Source organism: Gnatocerus cornutus, chromosome 3 (genome assembly GCF_029298725.1).
Source record: "Gnatocerus cornutus isolate USDA-ARS CGAHR chromosome 3, icGnaCorn1.1, whole genome shotgun sequence".
NCBI classification, from domain to species: Eukaryota; Metazoa; Arthropoda; class Insecta; order Coleoptera; family Tenebrionidae; genus Gnatocerus; species Gnatocerus cornutus.
In genome coordinates, this window is record NC_142235.1 from 16,304,765 (window position 1) to 16,321,112 (window position 16,348).

General features: G+C 34.2%; 3 protein-coding genes and 1 long non-coding RNA gene across 6 annotated transcripts in view; 3 read left to right on the top strand and 1 right to left on the bottom strand.

Annotated features, from left to right (window-relative positions):
* The window catches only part of Syt7 (Synaptotagmin 7), a 180,903-nt gene that overhangs the window by 85,136 nt on the left and 79,419 nt on the right, over nucleotides 1-16,348 (bottom strand). For all 3 annotated transcript variants that reach the window (XM_088031961.1, XM_088031959.1, XM_088031958.1), the window contains exon 3: nucleotides 14,264-14,511. In XM_088031961.1, the coding sequence (XP_087888087.1) occupies nucleotides 14,264-14,508 (245 nt within the window). In that variant the 5' untranslated portion in view covers nucleotides 14,509-14,511. The remainder of the gene's footprint in view (nucleotides 1-14,263; nucleotides 14,512-16,348) is intronic.
* Nucleotides 5,146-6,455, top strand: LOC148177556 (chymotrypsin-2-like). Its single transcript, XM_088032715.1, has 7 exons — nucleotides 5,146-5,173; nucleotides 5,238-5,270; nucleotides 5,329-5,432; nucleotides 5,479-5,724; nucleotides 5,789-5,899; nucleotides 5,965-6,093; nucleotides 6,145-6,455. The coding sequence occupies exons 1-7, from the start codon at nucleotides 5,146-5,148 to the stop codon at nucleotides 6,424-6,426; spliced, it is 933 nt and encodes a 310-aa protein (XP_087888841.1). The 3' UTR covers nucleotides 6,427-6,455.
* LOC148177557 (trypsin-like) lies at nucleotides 7,715-9,054 on the top strand. Its single transcript, XM_088032716.1, has 7 exons — nucleotides 7,715-7,742; nucleotides 7,802-7,902; nucleotides 7,949-8,209; nucleotides 8,276-8,386; nucleotides 8,457-8,585; nucleotides 8,637-8,914; nucleotides 8,985-9,054. The coding sequence occupies exons 1-7, from the start codon at nucleotides 7,715-7,717 to the stop codon at nucleotides 9,052-9,054; spliced, it is 978 nt and encodes a 325-aa protein (XP_087888842.1).
* LOC148177558 (uncharacterized) lies at nucleotides 15,621-15,956 on the top strand. The gene is made up of 2 exons (XR_015769788.1): nucleotides 15,621-15,691; nucleotides 15,744-15,956. It is a non-coding gene; the product is annotated as an uncharacterized LOC148177558 (long non-coding RNA).

A 16,348-nucleotide genomic window follows, 5' to 3' on the forward strand; every position in this document is an offset into this window, starting at 1 on the left:
AATCCAAACTTGAGATCGGGGACAACATGGCAAAATTGCAGATTTCTTTTACTAATCTATTTAAGAAGTTACAATTTTTGAGTTGTTTATTAACTCTACTAAATTAAAAAATTGTCAAAAAACACAAATTTAGAAATTTTCATTTTTAAGACGAAACAAAATTTTTCGAAATTGTAATTTTGGTAATTTTGGTACCACAGCTAGGAAACTTAGGAAAGTTATCATTTTTGAAGCGTATATTACCTCTACCAAATTGCAAAATTATATAGCAAAAGGCACAAATTTTGGAATTTTTAATTTTTCAGGTGGAGAAAAATTTTCCAAAATCCTTCACAAAAAATGTAATTTCCAAAATTTTGATCCTACAGCTACGAAATTTGAGGAAGTTATTATTTTTCAATTGTGTATTGACTCTACCAATTTGCAATATTGTAGAGCAAAAAACACAAATTTTAAAAATTTTCATTTTTAAAACGCAGAAGAAATACAGGGTGTCCGGAAAGACCCGCACTACCGTGATACTGTATCATCGGACAATGCCATAGATCACCGGAAAAATGTTGAAAAAAATTCATGTCTTCCATTTTTCGAGATATGATGGACTGAAGAGAAAAAGTTTAATGCCAAAGTTAACGATTTCTGTGCAATTGTTTTAGGTTTAAATGAATTTGTTACCTAAAGGACATTTTGCGCAAAGGCATAGTGCAAAAAAATGGGAAAAATCTTTTGAGAAATGCCTGAAAACTGTTTACAAAATTTTTGAATCAACAATGTCGATCAGTGTGGCATCGTTCACTTGAAACCATAGTTACATTACTCGTTCATAAACCGACCTGACTAACGTCAACAATACAGTAGCAACGTTACTATGCCTTTAAATACTAGAAATTTAAATTATTAGGGGAACAGTTAAGCAATGTTGCCATTTTCCTAATTTTCTTTTGGTCCTCCTGCAAAAACAGAAAGTCCGAAATTTTTTTTAACATTTTTTGGTACTATGGGGGATCACCCAATTACCCTCTTTCAAGATGGTGCGCCACTTTCCGGACACCCTGTATATTAGACTTACTAAAAATCGTAATTTTTGGAATTTTGTTGTCACAGTTATGAAATTTAGAGAAATTACAATTTTCGAGTTGTGTATTAACTCTACTAAATTGCAAAATTGTAGAACAAAAAACACAAATTTTAGATATTTTCATTTTTAAAACGCAGCAGAAATATTATTAGACATCACTCATTAAAAATCGTAAGTTTGGAAATGTTGGTGCCACAGCTAAAAAATTTAGAGAAGTTACAATTTTTGGGTTGTGTATTTATTCAACTAAATTGCAAAATTGTAGAGCAAATAACCCAAGTTTTAGAAATTTTCATTATTAAGCCAAAGCAAAAATTTTCTAAATCGTAATTTTGGTAATTTTGGCGCCCCAGCTAATTACATTTAGGGAAGTTACGATTTTTAAGTTGTGTATTAACGCAAGTAAATTGCAAAATTGTAGGAGCAAAAAACACAATTTTAAAAATTTTCATTTTTAAGACAAACCAAAAACTTTTGAAGTCCGTTTAAAAACCGTAATTTTGGTAATTTTGATGCTACATCTATAAAAGTTAATTTTTTTGAATAATTTATTAATCTACTTTATCTAAAACTACCCAAATAGAGATTAAAACAGTGGAAACACGAAAGTTTACAAAATGCACTCCTTATCAACGTTGAAAAAACGGTTTTACTATTAAATTATGGTAACGAGCGTTGTCCAAAAACAAGTTTTTACTCTATGTTGATACGAGCTCATTGTTTTTGCTCCTCACTAATAACAGTTTCATTAAGCAACGTCCTCGTCGAAATAATAAATTTATTACCATTTTAACCTGGTAATTTGATTTAACATGAACAGCAAAAAACAAAAACTTGCCTTGTTTTTGCAAAAATTTCCATTCTCATTGAAACCACAAATTTCCCCGTTTGATCATTATTTAGCTTCAAACGAGCTCTCTTAAATAAATAATTAAAAATCATGCCAAGCATGTACATCCATTTTTAACACAATTTAGTTTCCTGTTCCTGCTGAAAGCTCCCCACAATATTACATATTCCCTAGCAACATTATAAATACAGAACAGAGGAGTCAAGATCCATCTCTGTCGCCGATATTAATTTCGCCAGGAAGTGGTAGTTTTCAAGCTACTGCTTCCGGTGGTGTAAAAGGTAATGATAATGTAACGACTTTTGATCTGCGTTTTTCGCGATTAGTTGGGTACGAAATCGCGTCGTCATCCATGTCACGACATTTTCGAATTAGCACCTGTGTTTGCCTTCCCGAAACGTTCGGAGAATACCAAGTCGTCCGTTGTTAACATTTTATGGCTGTTTGAAGAAGTTTTTCTTTTACATGATAATTTAGTTGTAACTTCCATTTGTTTTAATATCTCTGCGGGGCTACCACACTCCGAAAATCTTCAATTTATTTCCTCCAGTAATAGGAGTATTATACTAAATAGTTTGAAGCTCCCTCGTTAGTGGAGCCTGCTTGCAATTTCATGAGCTTTGTGTTAGTTTTTCAATGTACCTTGCTGGTTTATTGTTTGGTTTTTACAGAGTTCGTTCGACTCTCCGAGAATTCTATTATCTCATTTTGTTGTGTGTTTTAATTTAGTTTGTTTGTGTTCATTTTGTGAAAATTGAGTCTTGGTTGGATAACTACAAAAACCGACTGCATTTCCCGGGATTTTACTGTCGCTCAAGTCAGACTGTTGCACGTTTCAAGCACAATATTCCTAACGTGTGACACTACAAAATGAACTCAATTGTCAATAAATCAAATTTATTCAAATAACAGCGATTTGTCGCTTTCAATTGACTCTGACATTTACATCAAAGTGTTCAGTGCATTTGGGAACTGCATCAAACACCAATAAAATCTCACAGAAAGGAAGCGGACGACAAAGAAGAGAGTTTCGGCTATTGTTGCGAAAAATTGGACGGTAAATCTGCGATATGGGGCACTTTTAGTGCTTCGAAGTAGACGTTACTTGGAAACTTATCTCCGTGTTGTTCTTAACGGAGTTTTAGTAAAAATTTTCGATTTTTTTGCTAAAAAAGTCAAAAAGTTCACCCGGCGCCTCCACCATTTCTAACAAGGCCACAAAAGTCTCAAATTCCGCAACTCAACTTCTGTTAACTTTAAGTTCCCCCGAACTTCCTTAAGCACCTCAAATCCTTACCTCCATAACTTTATCCAACTCTCACTTGACGTCTCCATTGTGAACCGTTTCCTCCATACTTCGAAAAGTTCCTTTAATTAATTTAACCCTTCTATGAGCACTACATTAGTCCAAAAAACTACACTCCCTCTCAATTGAGAACTCTGTAATGAACACCTGTTTTAGCACTTTGACCTCCTCTAACATTTCCCAGTCGGCTTTACAAACAATTATAACACAACCCAACATTAGTAGTCCATTATACGCACTTTATGTGAGTCGTACGCACCTGTAATTTCAATATTTACAATCTGAAGCCCCTACTTTATTAAAACCGTGATAAATATTTGTTTTGGCTTGTGATAGATGTGGAGGAATTTATAGCCGCTGTGGCCTTCGAGGACCTCAATAATTGTCCTCTTGAGAATCGATGCGTAAAGTTAAATGCGATTATGAGGTTTATCGATACCTTGAACCATGGAAACAAGAATCGGAGAACAGATGGGGCATTATTACGACTATTATCAGAGGGTGGACTTCGAGCCGGAAATTTATTACATAAGGGTTTGTCTTAAAGCAGGAATGTGGTAATGTAAACTGAGAAGTAAGAAACATTTCAACATTGCACTGAGATTTTACAGAGAGTACCAATAAATTGTACCCAATTTAGTATTCTGCAAATTATGGTGGAAACCGCTGGAAGAATTCCCCCGAAAGCGTTTCCGCAAAATTCATTCGTGCGAATTTTTGTCCCATTCTCCCTCAACTACGTCGTTCTTAGCGCTTTGATCTTCTTGATACCTCCTTTAAATTCCAATCGTGTCTGCAAACTTCACCTAAATCGTTACAACACTCATACTTCTTTAATATAAAAATTATCTGTTTGCTCTCGTAATCTAAATTCTCATTTTCGCAATGTGCATTACGCTCATAATCGAAATGTTGCAAACTGTGCAACCACTAAACCTATTCAAACAACCCCTGTCAATTACACTAACATTAGTGTGTGAAATTTACGATCTAGTTATTTAGTTTCTGCAAAAGCAGCTCTGGACCTAGAGATTAAAATGAAGCAAAAATTACCGACATTCGTCTCAAAAAATCGTAATTTTGGTATTTTTAATGCTACAGCTATAAAATTTGGGGAAGTTACCTATTGTAAGTATTGTAATACATATATTTACCAAATTGCTAAATTGTAGAGCAAAAAACACACATTTAAAAAAAAACATGTTTAACACGAAGCAAAAATTTTCCACTTCTAATACGTAAAATTGTATTTTTTGTTCTACAACAATAAAATTCGATGAAGCTACCATTGTGTATTAACAAATTTAAAAAATGTAGAGTGAAAGACACCAATTTTAGAAATTTTCATGTTGAATATCCGTCACTAACAATCGTACTATTTGTAATTTTGGAGCTACAGCTATGAAGTTTGAAGTAATTACCTACTATTTTTGAGTTGTGTATTAACGCAAATAAATTGCAAAATTGTAGAAAAAAAAAACTCAAATTTCTGAAATTTTCGGTCGTCAAAATTTTTGGCGCATTTCTTATTACGGTTATTAGGTGAAAATTCCGCCATTTGAATAAACCGTTATGTGCCATGATTTCGCAAAATATTATAGATATTCGTATCATTAAAGAGGGTTTTCAAATAGTTGTGCAAAATTTTCTAGGTATTTATGTCTAGATTCCAATTTTTCAAAATGTTTAGGTATTTTGTAGGTTTTTGCAAAATGCTTTTGGTCTAGGTTTTAGAGTACCTTAAGGTTTTAGAGTACCTTAAATTATCTGCACATTTTATAGAATCCGGAAATTTTAGAATCTTCTATATTCCGTGAGATTTAAATCACAAAAATTGTAAACTTTACAAATGCGTAAAAGCAAATCTTTCCAAATATTACGAAAAATTTCATAAAAAAAACTTGGATCGCCATGTTTCTATTTGACAGACCTCACAATAGCAACGGGAATGTCAAAAATTCAAAAAATCTTCTAGTGATGATAATAATTTTCGGTTGGTTAAGACATCATGGATTATTCTATTCTAATTTTGCTCGGTAGGGTTATAATGTTCCACTCTTATTTTTATTAAATTATTAAAAAAATACCTTTCAGGGTTTCTTTTAGTGACAGTCAACCACGTTAACGCTGCACCATCAGTAAACGTCCGAATCGCTGTAGGTAAAGCAGTTACCGACAGGTCAAAGTTTGCATATCAGGTAAAAGAGCTTCAATTTCTAATTTAATCTTGCATTGAACTTTTAGGCTGGTATTCTTTACAAAAAAACTACAAAACTTTTTTGTGGAGGATCAATAATTCATAAAAGATTTATTTTAACAGCGGCACATTGCTGCTTTAGACCCGCCCGAGTTCAAAAACCAGCTTCCACACTACTTATAGAGGTTGGCCATATAAAATGGAAGACTGGCATTCTTAAAGACGTTCAATCTGTGATTGTTCATAAGGATTATGATCACGAAATGCAATATAATGACATAGCGTTAATGGCAGTAAGCATTCCACTCATTATTCTAAGAGGAGGTATTTTAGATTATTATTTTTTATTTTGAACAGATATTTGGAACATTTGAACCTTGGACCGAAAAGGTTAATCTAATTTCTCTAAAAACTAGCCCAACTCTTGATGGAAACTGTATTCTCTCTGGATTCGGAGCAACTGATCCTGTAAGTACATAAAAAATAGAGCTAATGCATTTATTGTAGAGGTCCTTTAATTGCATATTTCACAGGACAATGACGCTTCGCCTGTGCTTTTGTATGAAGACGTTACTGTAGTAGACCAGATCACATGCAAAAAAGCATTTGATGAACTTCCTGATAATACTATTTGTACACGCAGTGACGCAAGTGCTTGTTTTGTAATAATATAGTACAGTACGTTATGTTAGTATTTAACATGAAATTCACAGGGTGACTCTGGAGGTCCTTTAGTTTGCTCTAACCAATTAGCTGGAGTGGTTTCTGTTGGTGACCTCATTTGTGCTACTGACGTATTACCTAACATTTTTATGGAGGTCGCCAAATATAAAGACTGGATAGACTTCCATATTAAGAGCACTGCTTTTGGTGCTAAAACCATTGATTCTACTACATCTCCACCATCTTCAGCAGAGAGAAGAAACTTGTCATTGTTCTTTTTATTAATTACAATCGTGCCTTTGCTCAGATTCATTCCTATAAAACTTTTGTAAACCTGAATTCATGATAAATACTCTATATTTCTCTTGGTTTATTTATTTTATTCCTAGAATTTTTTTGCAGTCTTTTTGATTCCTGGGCATTACCTAGAATGTTTTTAGGATGTTTTAAGATTCTTAAAGATTCTAGACTAAAAACTCTTAGAAAGAAATTTTAAAAAGTGTAAAGAATGAAATCAACTTTGTTATAAATTTGTTATAAATTTTGCTTTATAACAGGCTGTTGGATTTACATGCAAGAAAACCAACACTTGTTCAGTACTCCCAATTATTATTATTATAAGATAATATCTATTAACTAAAAAAACTAATTGATTAACTAATTACTAATTGAAATTAACATAATGTCACTCTCAAGATTCGGAAGACGTTTTTGTGTTGTTAGAACACTGAAATGAGGTTTCACATGAATAAAATTTTCATGATTCTTGTATGAATTCGTAAATGCATAAAAACAGCAGTGACACTAGCCATTAGCTTTGTAATTTAAACCAAGCATTGCTTTGGTTTTTCAATAACAAAATTTTTCATTTTCCGACATTCGTCACTAAAAATCGTATTTTAGATAAATTTAGTGGTAAAGCTATAAAATTTATAAAAAGTTACTATTTTTTAATGTTATATCAAATTTACCAAACGGCTAAATTGTAGAACAAAAAAAATAAATTTTAGAAATTTTTATTTTTAAGACGAAACAAAAATTTTTGACATGTCAGTAAAAATCGTAATTTCGGTTATTTTGGTGGTACTGCCATCAATTTTCGAAAAGTTACTGTTCTTGAACCGTGAAATAACGCAACTAAATTTCAAATATGTAGTAGAGCAAAAAGCAAAAATTTTAGAAATTTTTCTTTTAGGACGAAGCATCCACCACATCCAACGCGAAAAATCGAAATTTTCGTTATAGATTTGTGCAACATTGGTTTTTATCTCTAGATTCCAATTTTTTTAATTTTAGAAAATTTGTAGGTTTCTGCAAAATGTTTTAGAGTAACTTAAATTATCTGGCAAATTTTTAGGCACTTTCTAGAATTCGGAAACATTAGATTCCTCTAAATTCCGAGGATTTAATGTGACATTAAAATCACAAAAATTGTAATCTTTAAAAATGCGGAAAGGCAAATCATTCCAAAGTGTGTTTTAAAATATCACAAAAAATTTTATAAAAAAACTTAGATCGCCATGTTTCTATTTGGCAAACGTCACAATAGCAACAGGAATGTCAAAAATTAAAAAAATCTTTTAGTGATGATAATAATTTTCGGTCGCACGTTGATACATCATGGATTATTCTCTTCTAATTTTACTTGGTAGGTTTATTATGTTCAACTCTTATTTGTATGAAATATTTATAAAAACTTCCTTTCAGGGTGTATTTTAGTAAAAGCTAATGTTAACACTACACCATCAATAAACTTTCGAATAGTTAATGGTAAAGCAGTTACCGACAGATCCCAGTTTGCATATCAGGTAAAAGAGCACCAATTTCTGATTTAATCTTGAATTGAACTTTTAGGCTGGTATTCTTGACAAAGCCAATAAAAATTATTTTTGTGGAGGAGCAATAATTCATGAAAGATTTATTTTAACAGCGGCACATTGCTGCTGGGATGACTACAAAGTTGTGAAACCATCAGCTAGACTAGTTGTAGAAGTTGGCAATATAAAAATGCTTAGTTTTTTAGATACTAACGCCATTTACAAAGACGTTCAATCTGTGATTGTTCATAGGGAATTTGACAACGTTGAGTACACTAATGACATAGCGTTGTTAGCAGTAAGCATATTTTATTGTATCCATTATTCTAAAAGAATTTTCTATTATTATTTTACTTTTTTACAGATATATGGAACATTTACACCTTGGACTAAAAACGTTAATCAAATTAATCTAAAAACTAGCACCACTTTTGATGAAAATTGTATTGTTTCTGGATTCGGAGCAACTGGTGATGTAAGTATACATATAAAAAAATTAATCTAATGCGTTTGTTGTAGAAGTACTTTAATTGCATATTTTACAGGACGATTACACTAGGAACGAGCTTTTGTATGGAGAAGTTCCTGTAGTAGACCACGATACTTGCAAAAAAGAATATCCTGAAATTCCTAATAATACTATCTGTACACGCAGTAGCACAAGTACTTGTTTTGTAATAATTTGGTACAGTACGCTATGTATGTATTTAACTTAAAATTCACAGGGTGACTCCGGAGGACCTTTGGTTTGCTCAAACCAATTAGCTGGAGTTATTTCCGCTGGTAGCACAGATTGCAAAAGTGAATCAATTCCTAGTATTTTTATGGAAGTCGCCAAATATAGAGACTGGATAGATTTACATATCAAGAACACTGTCTTTGCTGCTAAAACCATTGACTCCACTACATCTCCCCCATCTTCAGCAGAGAGAAGAAAGTTGTCACTGTTCTTTTTACTAATTTCATTTGTGCCATTGCTCAGATTCATTCGAATAGAATTTTTGTAAACCTTGTAACTTCGTAATTCATGATCAATGCTCTACACATCTCTTGGTTTATTTATTTTATTTAAGTATAAATTTTTTACCAGTCTCTTTGATTCCTAGGCATTATCTGGAATTTTGGCAAAATGTTCTAGACTAAAAACTCTTAGAAAGAAATTTTAAAAAGTCTAAAGAATGAAATCATAACTTCAAAAACTTTGCTTTATACAAGGTGTTTATAAATGTTTCTAGTATCAAGCGTGGCTTTGGAATTCCTGTCGTACACTATTTTGCCGCTTTGTTTTCGTGGTGAATATAACTATCAGCAAAATTATTTATAATGTTAGTTACTTCAATGACGTTTTAGTTACGGTTTTGTGCCCAAGTTTTCGATTTTGAGGTTTTAAACTACAACTAGAACAGTTTATTTCTTAAAACTTACTTTGCTTCATGTTTGAGGTTAACTGCAAATGTCAGTTGACAAATCTAAACCCACATTTGTAATGAGCGGCAAATTTCTTTGACATTTCATAGCCACCCTTGATGCTAGAAACATTTATAAACACTTTGTATGTGGATGTTGAATTTACGTGCAGAGAGCTTCGAGATGTTTCTGTGTAGTTTAAGCCAAACTACTAGTAAGGCCCCCTCAGAACACAATACGTTTTTAATACTTTTTTAAGAATTTGCCCGGTTTTTCAGTCACCCTTTTAAAAAAAAAAGTTACCATTTAAAAACACTTAAAATACGTTTTTAGCCCTGTTTTTCTGTTGGGCCACTTCAGCACATATGAATACAATTTTGGTCAAGCAAATTAACCTGTGAAAACGTTTAAAAAAAAATAAACAAAAAATAAATAAATTATATTACTAAGAATCAATTTATTATGGCCATAACTAAAACTATGATATATGATTAATATTGCGGTTCACTTGGCGGCTGTAGCATCGCCCTCGTCCGTTGAGGAAATGGACGTTTCAGACCCATCTGTCGAGAGGGACCCAGTGGATTGAGAATTGTCACTTGACTCGGACGAAAGACTTGACTCCAACGAAAGCTCCGAATCAGGTGTGCCTAAATTCCCAAGGGCTCTTTCGAAATGACTTCTGTCGGCAACACTCGCAAACCTGATTCTGACGAAGAATATGGTAGTTATTACAATTTGCACTGTTCTACCATCGATGTTGTCAATGACTTGCTCTGGCAGTTGAAAGTTCGAGATAAGGGCAGAAGTTATTGTCAGTCTTCCATGGCTAACAATGATTGTCTCTTCTGATTCCCACCCCTGGTTTATGGAAATTAACGCACGTCCCTCAAACATTTTCTTCGATTTCTTCTTTCGATTTAATTGGCACGATCTCAATTCTTCAACTAAACGGATATCAACTCCGAAACGTTTTTTTTGCCCCATTATTTATTTGTAACTGATAAAGAAAATGTATAAAAAATTGTGTATCCAACCAGGTATAAAATAGGACAACTCCTTTCATGGGTTTTGAATTAAATAAACCACAGAAAAAAAAACATGAAAACACACAAAATTAATAACAATTCTTACCTTATTTTGTTTTCTACGATAAACTAATGTTGACCAACAGATAACAATACTGAATGTCAAAAATAAGATCACGTGAACAGACAGATGCGCACAATCACATTCTTGACTTTCCGAAAGAGGCAACCAATTTAACACTGCTGCATAAAATTTATATATTTTTCAAAATGCAAAATATTTATAACTTCCCATAAGTAGGTTAGACCTTTACAAATCTGCAATTATTATTTGAATATTAAATTTTCAATTTGTATTTAAAAAGTAATATGATGAAATAAAAACGATACGTAAATAACTAGTTCAAAATTAATTTTTTTGTATTTAATGTGCCTCAAAAACTATAACAAGTTAATAATTTACTGTAAATAAAGAATTAAAATCCAAACGGTATTGTTTCAAAGTTTTCTAAAATAACTCTTTTGTCATAAACAAAATCAAATTCTTTTGCTTCTATTTTATTTAAGAGTTCTTTAGTTTTAGTATATCTGGTAATTCGATTATATTGTGTACTGATTTTACAGACTTTTTTCGGCTTTGACTATGAACCAACTCTACTGGACTTTTCAAAAATATTATTTATATTTCTCTAAAGATAAAATGTACCTATTATGAATTTGATAATATTTCGAATACATTAGTTAAATCTGATAAATTTGACTCGACAGTTTTTGGATTAAAATGTGGGCTTATCGATCAAATAATAAAACCAATTAATCGTTTGGAATCATTTTCATATGATTTTTTCTAATAAATCACAGAAATAATTAACTGTAATTATGATAACTCTTATTTTTAACTGTTGAAGAAAAATTTTATTTTAATACTTCATTCATATTCCCAATATACTTAGGTACTTTGGAACAACAAAAATTTTATTAAATGAATTGGTTTAACATCGTTTCTTAATTAATTCATTTCCTACAAAAATTTCACAGGACAGTGAATTCGGTTTGCTCATGAGGGCCAAAACCGTATACATTTTTGTTCTGAAGTAGCCCAACAGAAAAAACAGGGTTAAAAACGAATTTTAAGTGTTTTTAAATGGTAACTTTTCTTGGCCGAAACCGTATTCACGCTTGATAAAACAGGATATATTTCTTAAAATTTTGACTTTTTAAAAAAGGGTGACTTCGAAAAACCGGGTAAAATCTTTTAAAATTTTAACTTTTTAAAAGTTACTTTGAAAACCAGGCTAAAAGTATTAAAAACATATTGTGTTCTGAGGGAGCCTTACTAGTAGTAATCATGCACTGCTTTGATTTTTCAATAACAAAATTTTTCATTTTTAAGACGAAGCAAAAATTTTTTGACATTCGTCACTAAAAATTGTAATTTGGTGCCACAGCTATAAATTTTGGGGAAATTACTATTTTTGAGTCGTAAAATAACTCTACCAAAATGCAAATTTCAGAAATTTTTATTTTAAAGATGAAGCAAAAATTTCCGACATTCGTTACTAAAAAATTTTAATTTCAGTAATTTAGTTGCCACAGACATGAATTTTGAAGAAGTTACTATTTTTGAGTCGTATATTAACTCTGCCAAACTGCACTAAACCTCTTCAAACAACCCTTGTCTATTACACTAGCATTAATAGTTAGTTTGTCCAAAAGCAGCTCTGGACCCAACATACGTAAATGTTTACGACACGTGACATTTAAATTAAGGGTTGAAATTCTTAGGGGTTTGTTTATGTATGGTCGTCGCTATGTATCGATTGGGGTGCATCTAGTTGCTGCTGAGATTAGCATCCAGTACAAGTTTATCTGAAATTTATGATGTGATCAATGGGGTTGAATGGCACTTCACCCTCGATTGAAGGGATAAGCGCATCCTGCAACCTTACAAAGACTGTCAAGAGAAACAAGAAGTGGTCAAAAAACAAAATTAGTCTTAATTCTCGATCAAATAAATAAGAGGGTTTTCAAAATTTTGTAATGCAATTTTTTAAAAAGTTTTAACTCGTACAAAATAACTACTCTTTGGGATGCCTATAAAATTAGATATTTTCCAACCAACTTATGATCGGGTTACAAAGCGGTCAGCTACCACAAAACCCGCCCCATTGTGCAACCCTCCTAACTAACCAAATTTACATACCTAACCCGAATTCGATCACGAAATTTCACCCTGTCACCCCTTAATAAATCCACTCCTTTTTCCCTGACACCCACACAGCAACAAAAATTGGAACGATTCTATCCAATTTCCATCGATAACATCACTCGACATGTAAAGGACAAAGACGCTCTTCAAGTGCTCTCGACAGATTGAACCTTCCCTCCTCTCCAAATCCTCCCACGAAGAATGTTTATGGTTTAAGCCACCAACGAGACGTTTAAGTCATCAAGTCCAGACAAATTATCCTTGAAGAGTGAAAAAAGAGAGGAGTTATGAAGGTTATTTAAATTTTCGGTGCTCGATAGGGTAATTGTTGGGAATGGAGAGGGTGGTGCGATTTATGAGGCACTTGCCGCAATTTATGAAATGTGTTGATAATTTATGGGGTGGAGCGTGATTTCTATTATCAGCGTCTAAACCGCGCGTTATGTATAGCTGCTTCTAATTAAGCTGATGAGCTTGAAGAGCTTTAAGGAAGTTAGATTTGGAGTGGTGGAAACAGCACTTTCTGCATTCTCCCGGTTTTCAATAAAATGAAACATAGTTTGGTCCGAAATAAAGCCGTTTTTTTAAATAAAATCGATACCGGAACTACTTCCTGGGGTAATCTCTTTCTGTTTTCATGCGCTCGAGATTGGAACAAGAGAACTATTTATTGGTCGCCAGTATTCTCTTCAAGTGAGAAATTACTCTCTTGAGCTTTTGCTATTTCGATTCATGTGCAAGGTACTTTATGTTGTGTTTAAACTAGTGGCGTATGTACTTGACAAGAAAGCAATTTCTGGCTTTTATTGAGACATATTTCTAAATATCAGTCGGAGCAGGTCGTAAATCTGGGAATATGACCGTTTTTATAACGATTTTTTAGCACTAGTTGTAAAACATATCGTTATTTATCAGTTTCGGGGCTTTGGGGGAGAAAATTTTATCTGGATGAGAGGGTGCTAAAAGTAATCTCTACGACCAGAGACTCCAAAGGATCCAAAAAAATCTTAAGCATTTAACCAAAGCCAAAAAAGAACACAAAAAATACAATATAAACAATTAAAGAATTAGAAAAACGAAAGAACAAGTCGAAAATTTCATCAAATCGATCAATTTTTTTTAATTAATTTTTTGTCCCCCTATGAATAATTAACCTTTCATATTTTATTTCAGGAGTTTAATTCAGCAACTTTTAATGAAATAATTAATTCTCAAAATTCGTTAACTGCAAATTCGCCAACTCTAATTATTACATTCTGAACTCCCCTGTGGATCGATGCTCGACTGTCAAAACAAATATCATCAAATAATGCCTAATTTAATTACATCCCCATTCCCATTTTCTGCACAAAGCCCCATTGCAGCCCCACCAAATGAGCGTTGTTAACACAAATAAAAACGTTGTCTTAATTATGTTTATTCGAGGTCCAGTCGTGCATTTGATGTGTTATTGCGCCGCCCCCGACGCTCTCAGTCACTGCCACCGCCACAGCAGGATCAATACCGCCGCCCTTGGCGCGGGCCACACTGCACCCTCTGTGCCTCCAAAACTCAAAATTTCTTTTATTTTTCGTGAAATTCTACCCCTTTCGCCGTCTCCAACACCGCCGCTTCCATTAACTCTGCTTTGAAGTCCCATTAAAACAACATCTCGAGGCGATGCTAGGGTCAAAGGAGCGACAATAGTGCTCTTGCGTTTGTGACTTACCCGAGTGTTTTCGTCGATATTAGAGGCGTCTTCAGGCTCAGGAAGCCGTTGAGCCGCGACTTCTTCTCATGAACTGGTTCGACTCGGCTGTTGGTGGCGTCCGGAGAGTCCTCATCGTCGTCTTCATCGCGCTTACGGCGGCGTTTGTGGAAGAAGTAGCAAGCGGCGCCGATCCCGGCGATTAGGATCAAGGCGGCCAAGCTCGAGAAGACGGCGGTGAGGACGATGTCGCGTTTCTGCATCATCAACTGGAAAAAAACAAAACGTTAGAATAAAGATCATTCTTTCAATTATTTGCTCGACGGTACGGTGACAATAAACTAAATTTCAGTGGCTTCAATGTGATCATCCATTTCATTATTGATACATATGGCACTGTCAAGCAATAAATCTAACTTCCTGACCACCTCCGCCACTATTTCGTGTCATTTTTCATTGGCTTCTGCAGGGCTCCACATAATAAATTTTATCGCCATCATGTCGCTCATGCAAACTCGGAAAATAATTTCGTTATGGCAATTTTAAACTCGTTAAGTCTCATTTCGCCCTTCGTTTTATAATGTTTAATGATCAACACTTGATTACCAGACATGGCGGAGAATTTGGTGGATTTCATTTTTTACCAAAACTAAAATACTCATTATAATAATTATTATTGTAGTTATCACGCCAGATCCGTGTCGTCTGATTACACTGACTGGTTCCGCTCTGATGGTGCTAAACATGTATAAAACCACGGAAATGGTTGTTGTAACAAAAAATGAAGCAATTGGTAATTTTCACCAGTGCGTTGGTACTAGCAACTTTAATTGAAGTGAGTTGAACCTGAGGCTTAGGAGTGTAATTTTAACAGTTGTAGGGAGTTCCGCATGGACATGGACATGGTCCACCTGGGGGTGGACACCCTCGAGGGCCACCACCAGATGGATTTCCGCGGGGACCACCACCAGACGGCTTTCCACATGGCCCCCATCATCCGCATGGCCCTCCAACATCTACAGACGAAGCAACAACAGAAGCCGCAACGGAAGCTGCAACCACCGAAACCGCTACAGAAGCCGCAACAGAAGCCGCAACAACGGAAACCGCAACAGAAGTCGCAACAACGGAAACTGCAACAACAGAAGTCGCAACAACGGAAGCCGCAACAACGGAAACTGCAACAACAGAAGCCGCAACAACAGAAACTGTAACAACAGAAGCTGCACCAACGGAAGCTTCCTCAGAAGCTTCAATCTGAAGAAAATAAAAATGCACGTGATTCGCACTATGTCTTCTTTCCCTCTCTCGTTTTACGGCCAATTTATAAATACGCTCCGCTCCGCTCCGTTCGGCTAATTTCATTCCATTACCTGCGCTCAGCCCGCGCAAAAAATGAGACGTATTTTTGTCATGATGGCTGGAGTGGTAATTGCAGCATCTACTCAGGTAATTAAAATTTTAATCAAATGCATGATATAATTACGTTGCGTTAATGCAGGCACGACATGTCTTAACACAAAATGCCATTGAAAGACATCTGATGGATTGGAGTTGTAAGATGATGTGGCATGGTATTTGTCTGGATGAAGCTGATTTTAAGTTGAAATTTGGAGGGTTTAACTTGAAGCAAAGTTCGAGTGATTATGAAGATGGTGGAAGTTGGAACTACACGTCTGGTAGTTTTGAGACTGAGTCAGCTGTTGATTCGTAACGTTTGTTGATCAATAAAAAAGAGGAAAAAATAAAGAGAGATCTGGTGGCTTAACGGCTCAGTGCTATGAGACATAAAAGGCGTTTTGAGATTAACTTGAGAAATAAAACTTGTCGTCTTTGTGTTGGGGAATGTGTGGTCATTTTTCAGACGAACTTAACTGCAAAGTGGGGCTCGGTTTCGGTATGCGGGCCTAGCTCGCTGCGCTCGCGGAATGACTCCTGCTAAGCCCATAACACGTTGAGAAATAGGCTAAGTTTCAGATTGACATGAAAAACTAGAAGCAGTTTATCTGTTTTAGATTCTGCTGAATTGTGTGGGCTTTTAAAATTTTTAATAGTTAAATCCTGTAAATTTTAAATGTACAAAAATCCTAAAAACTCATGAAAACG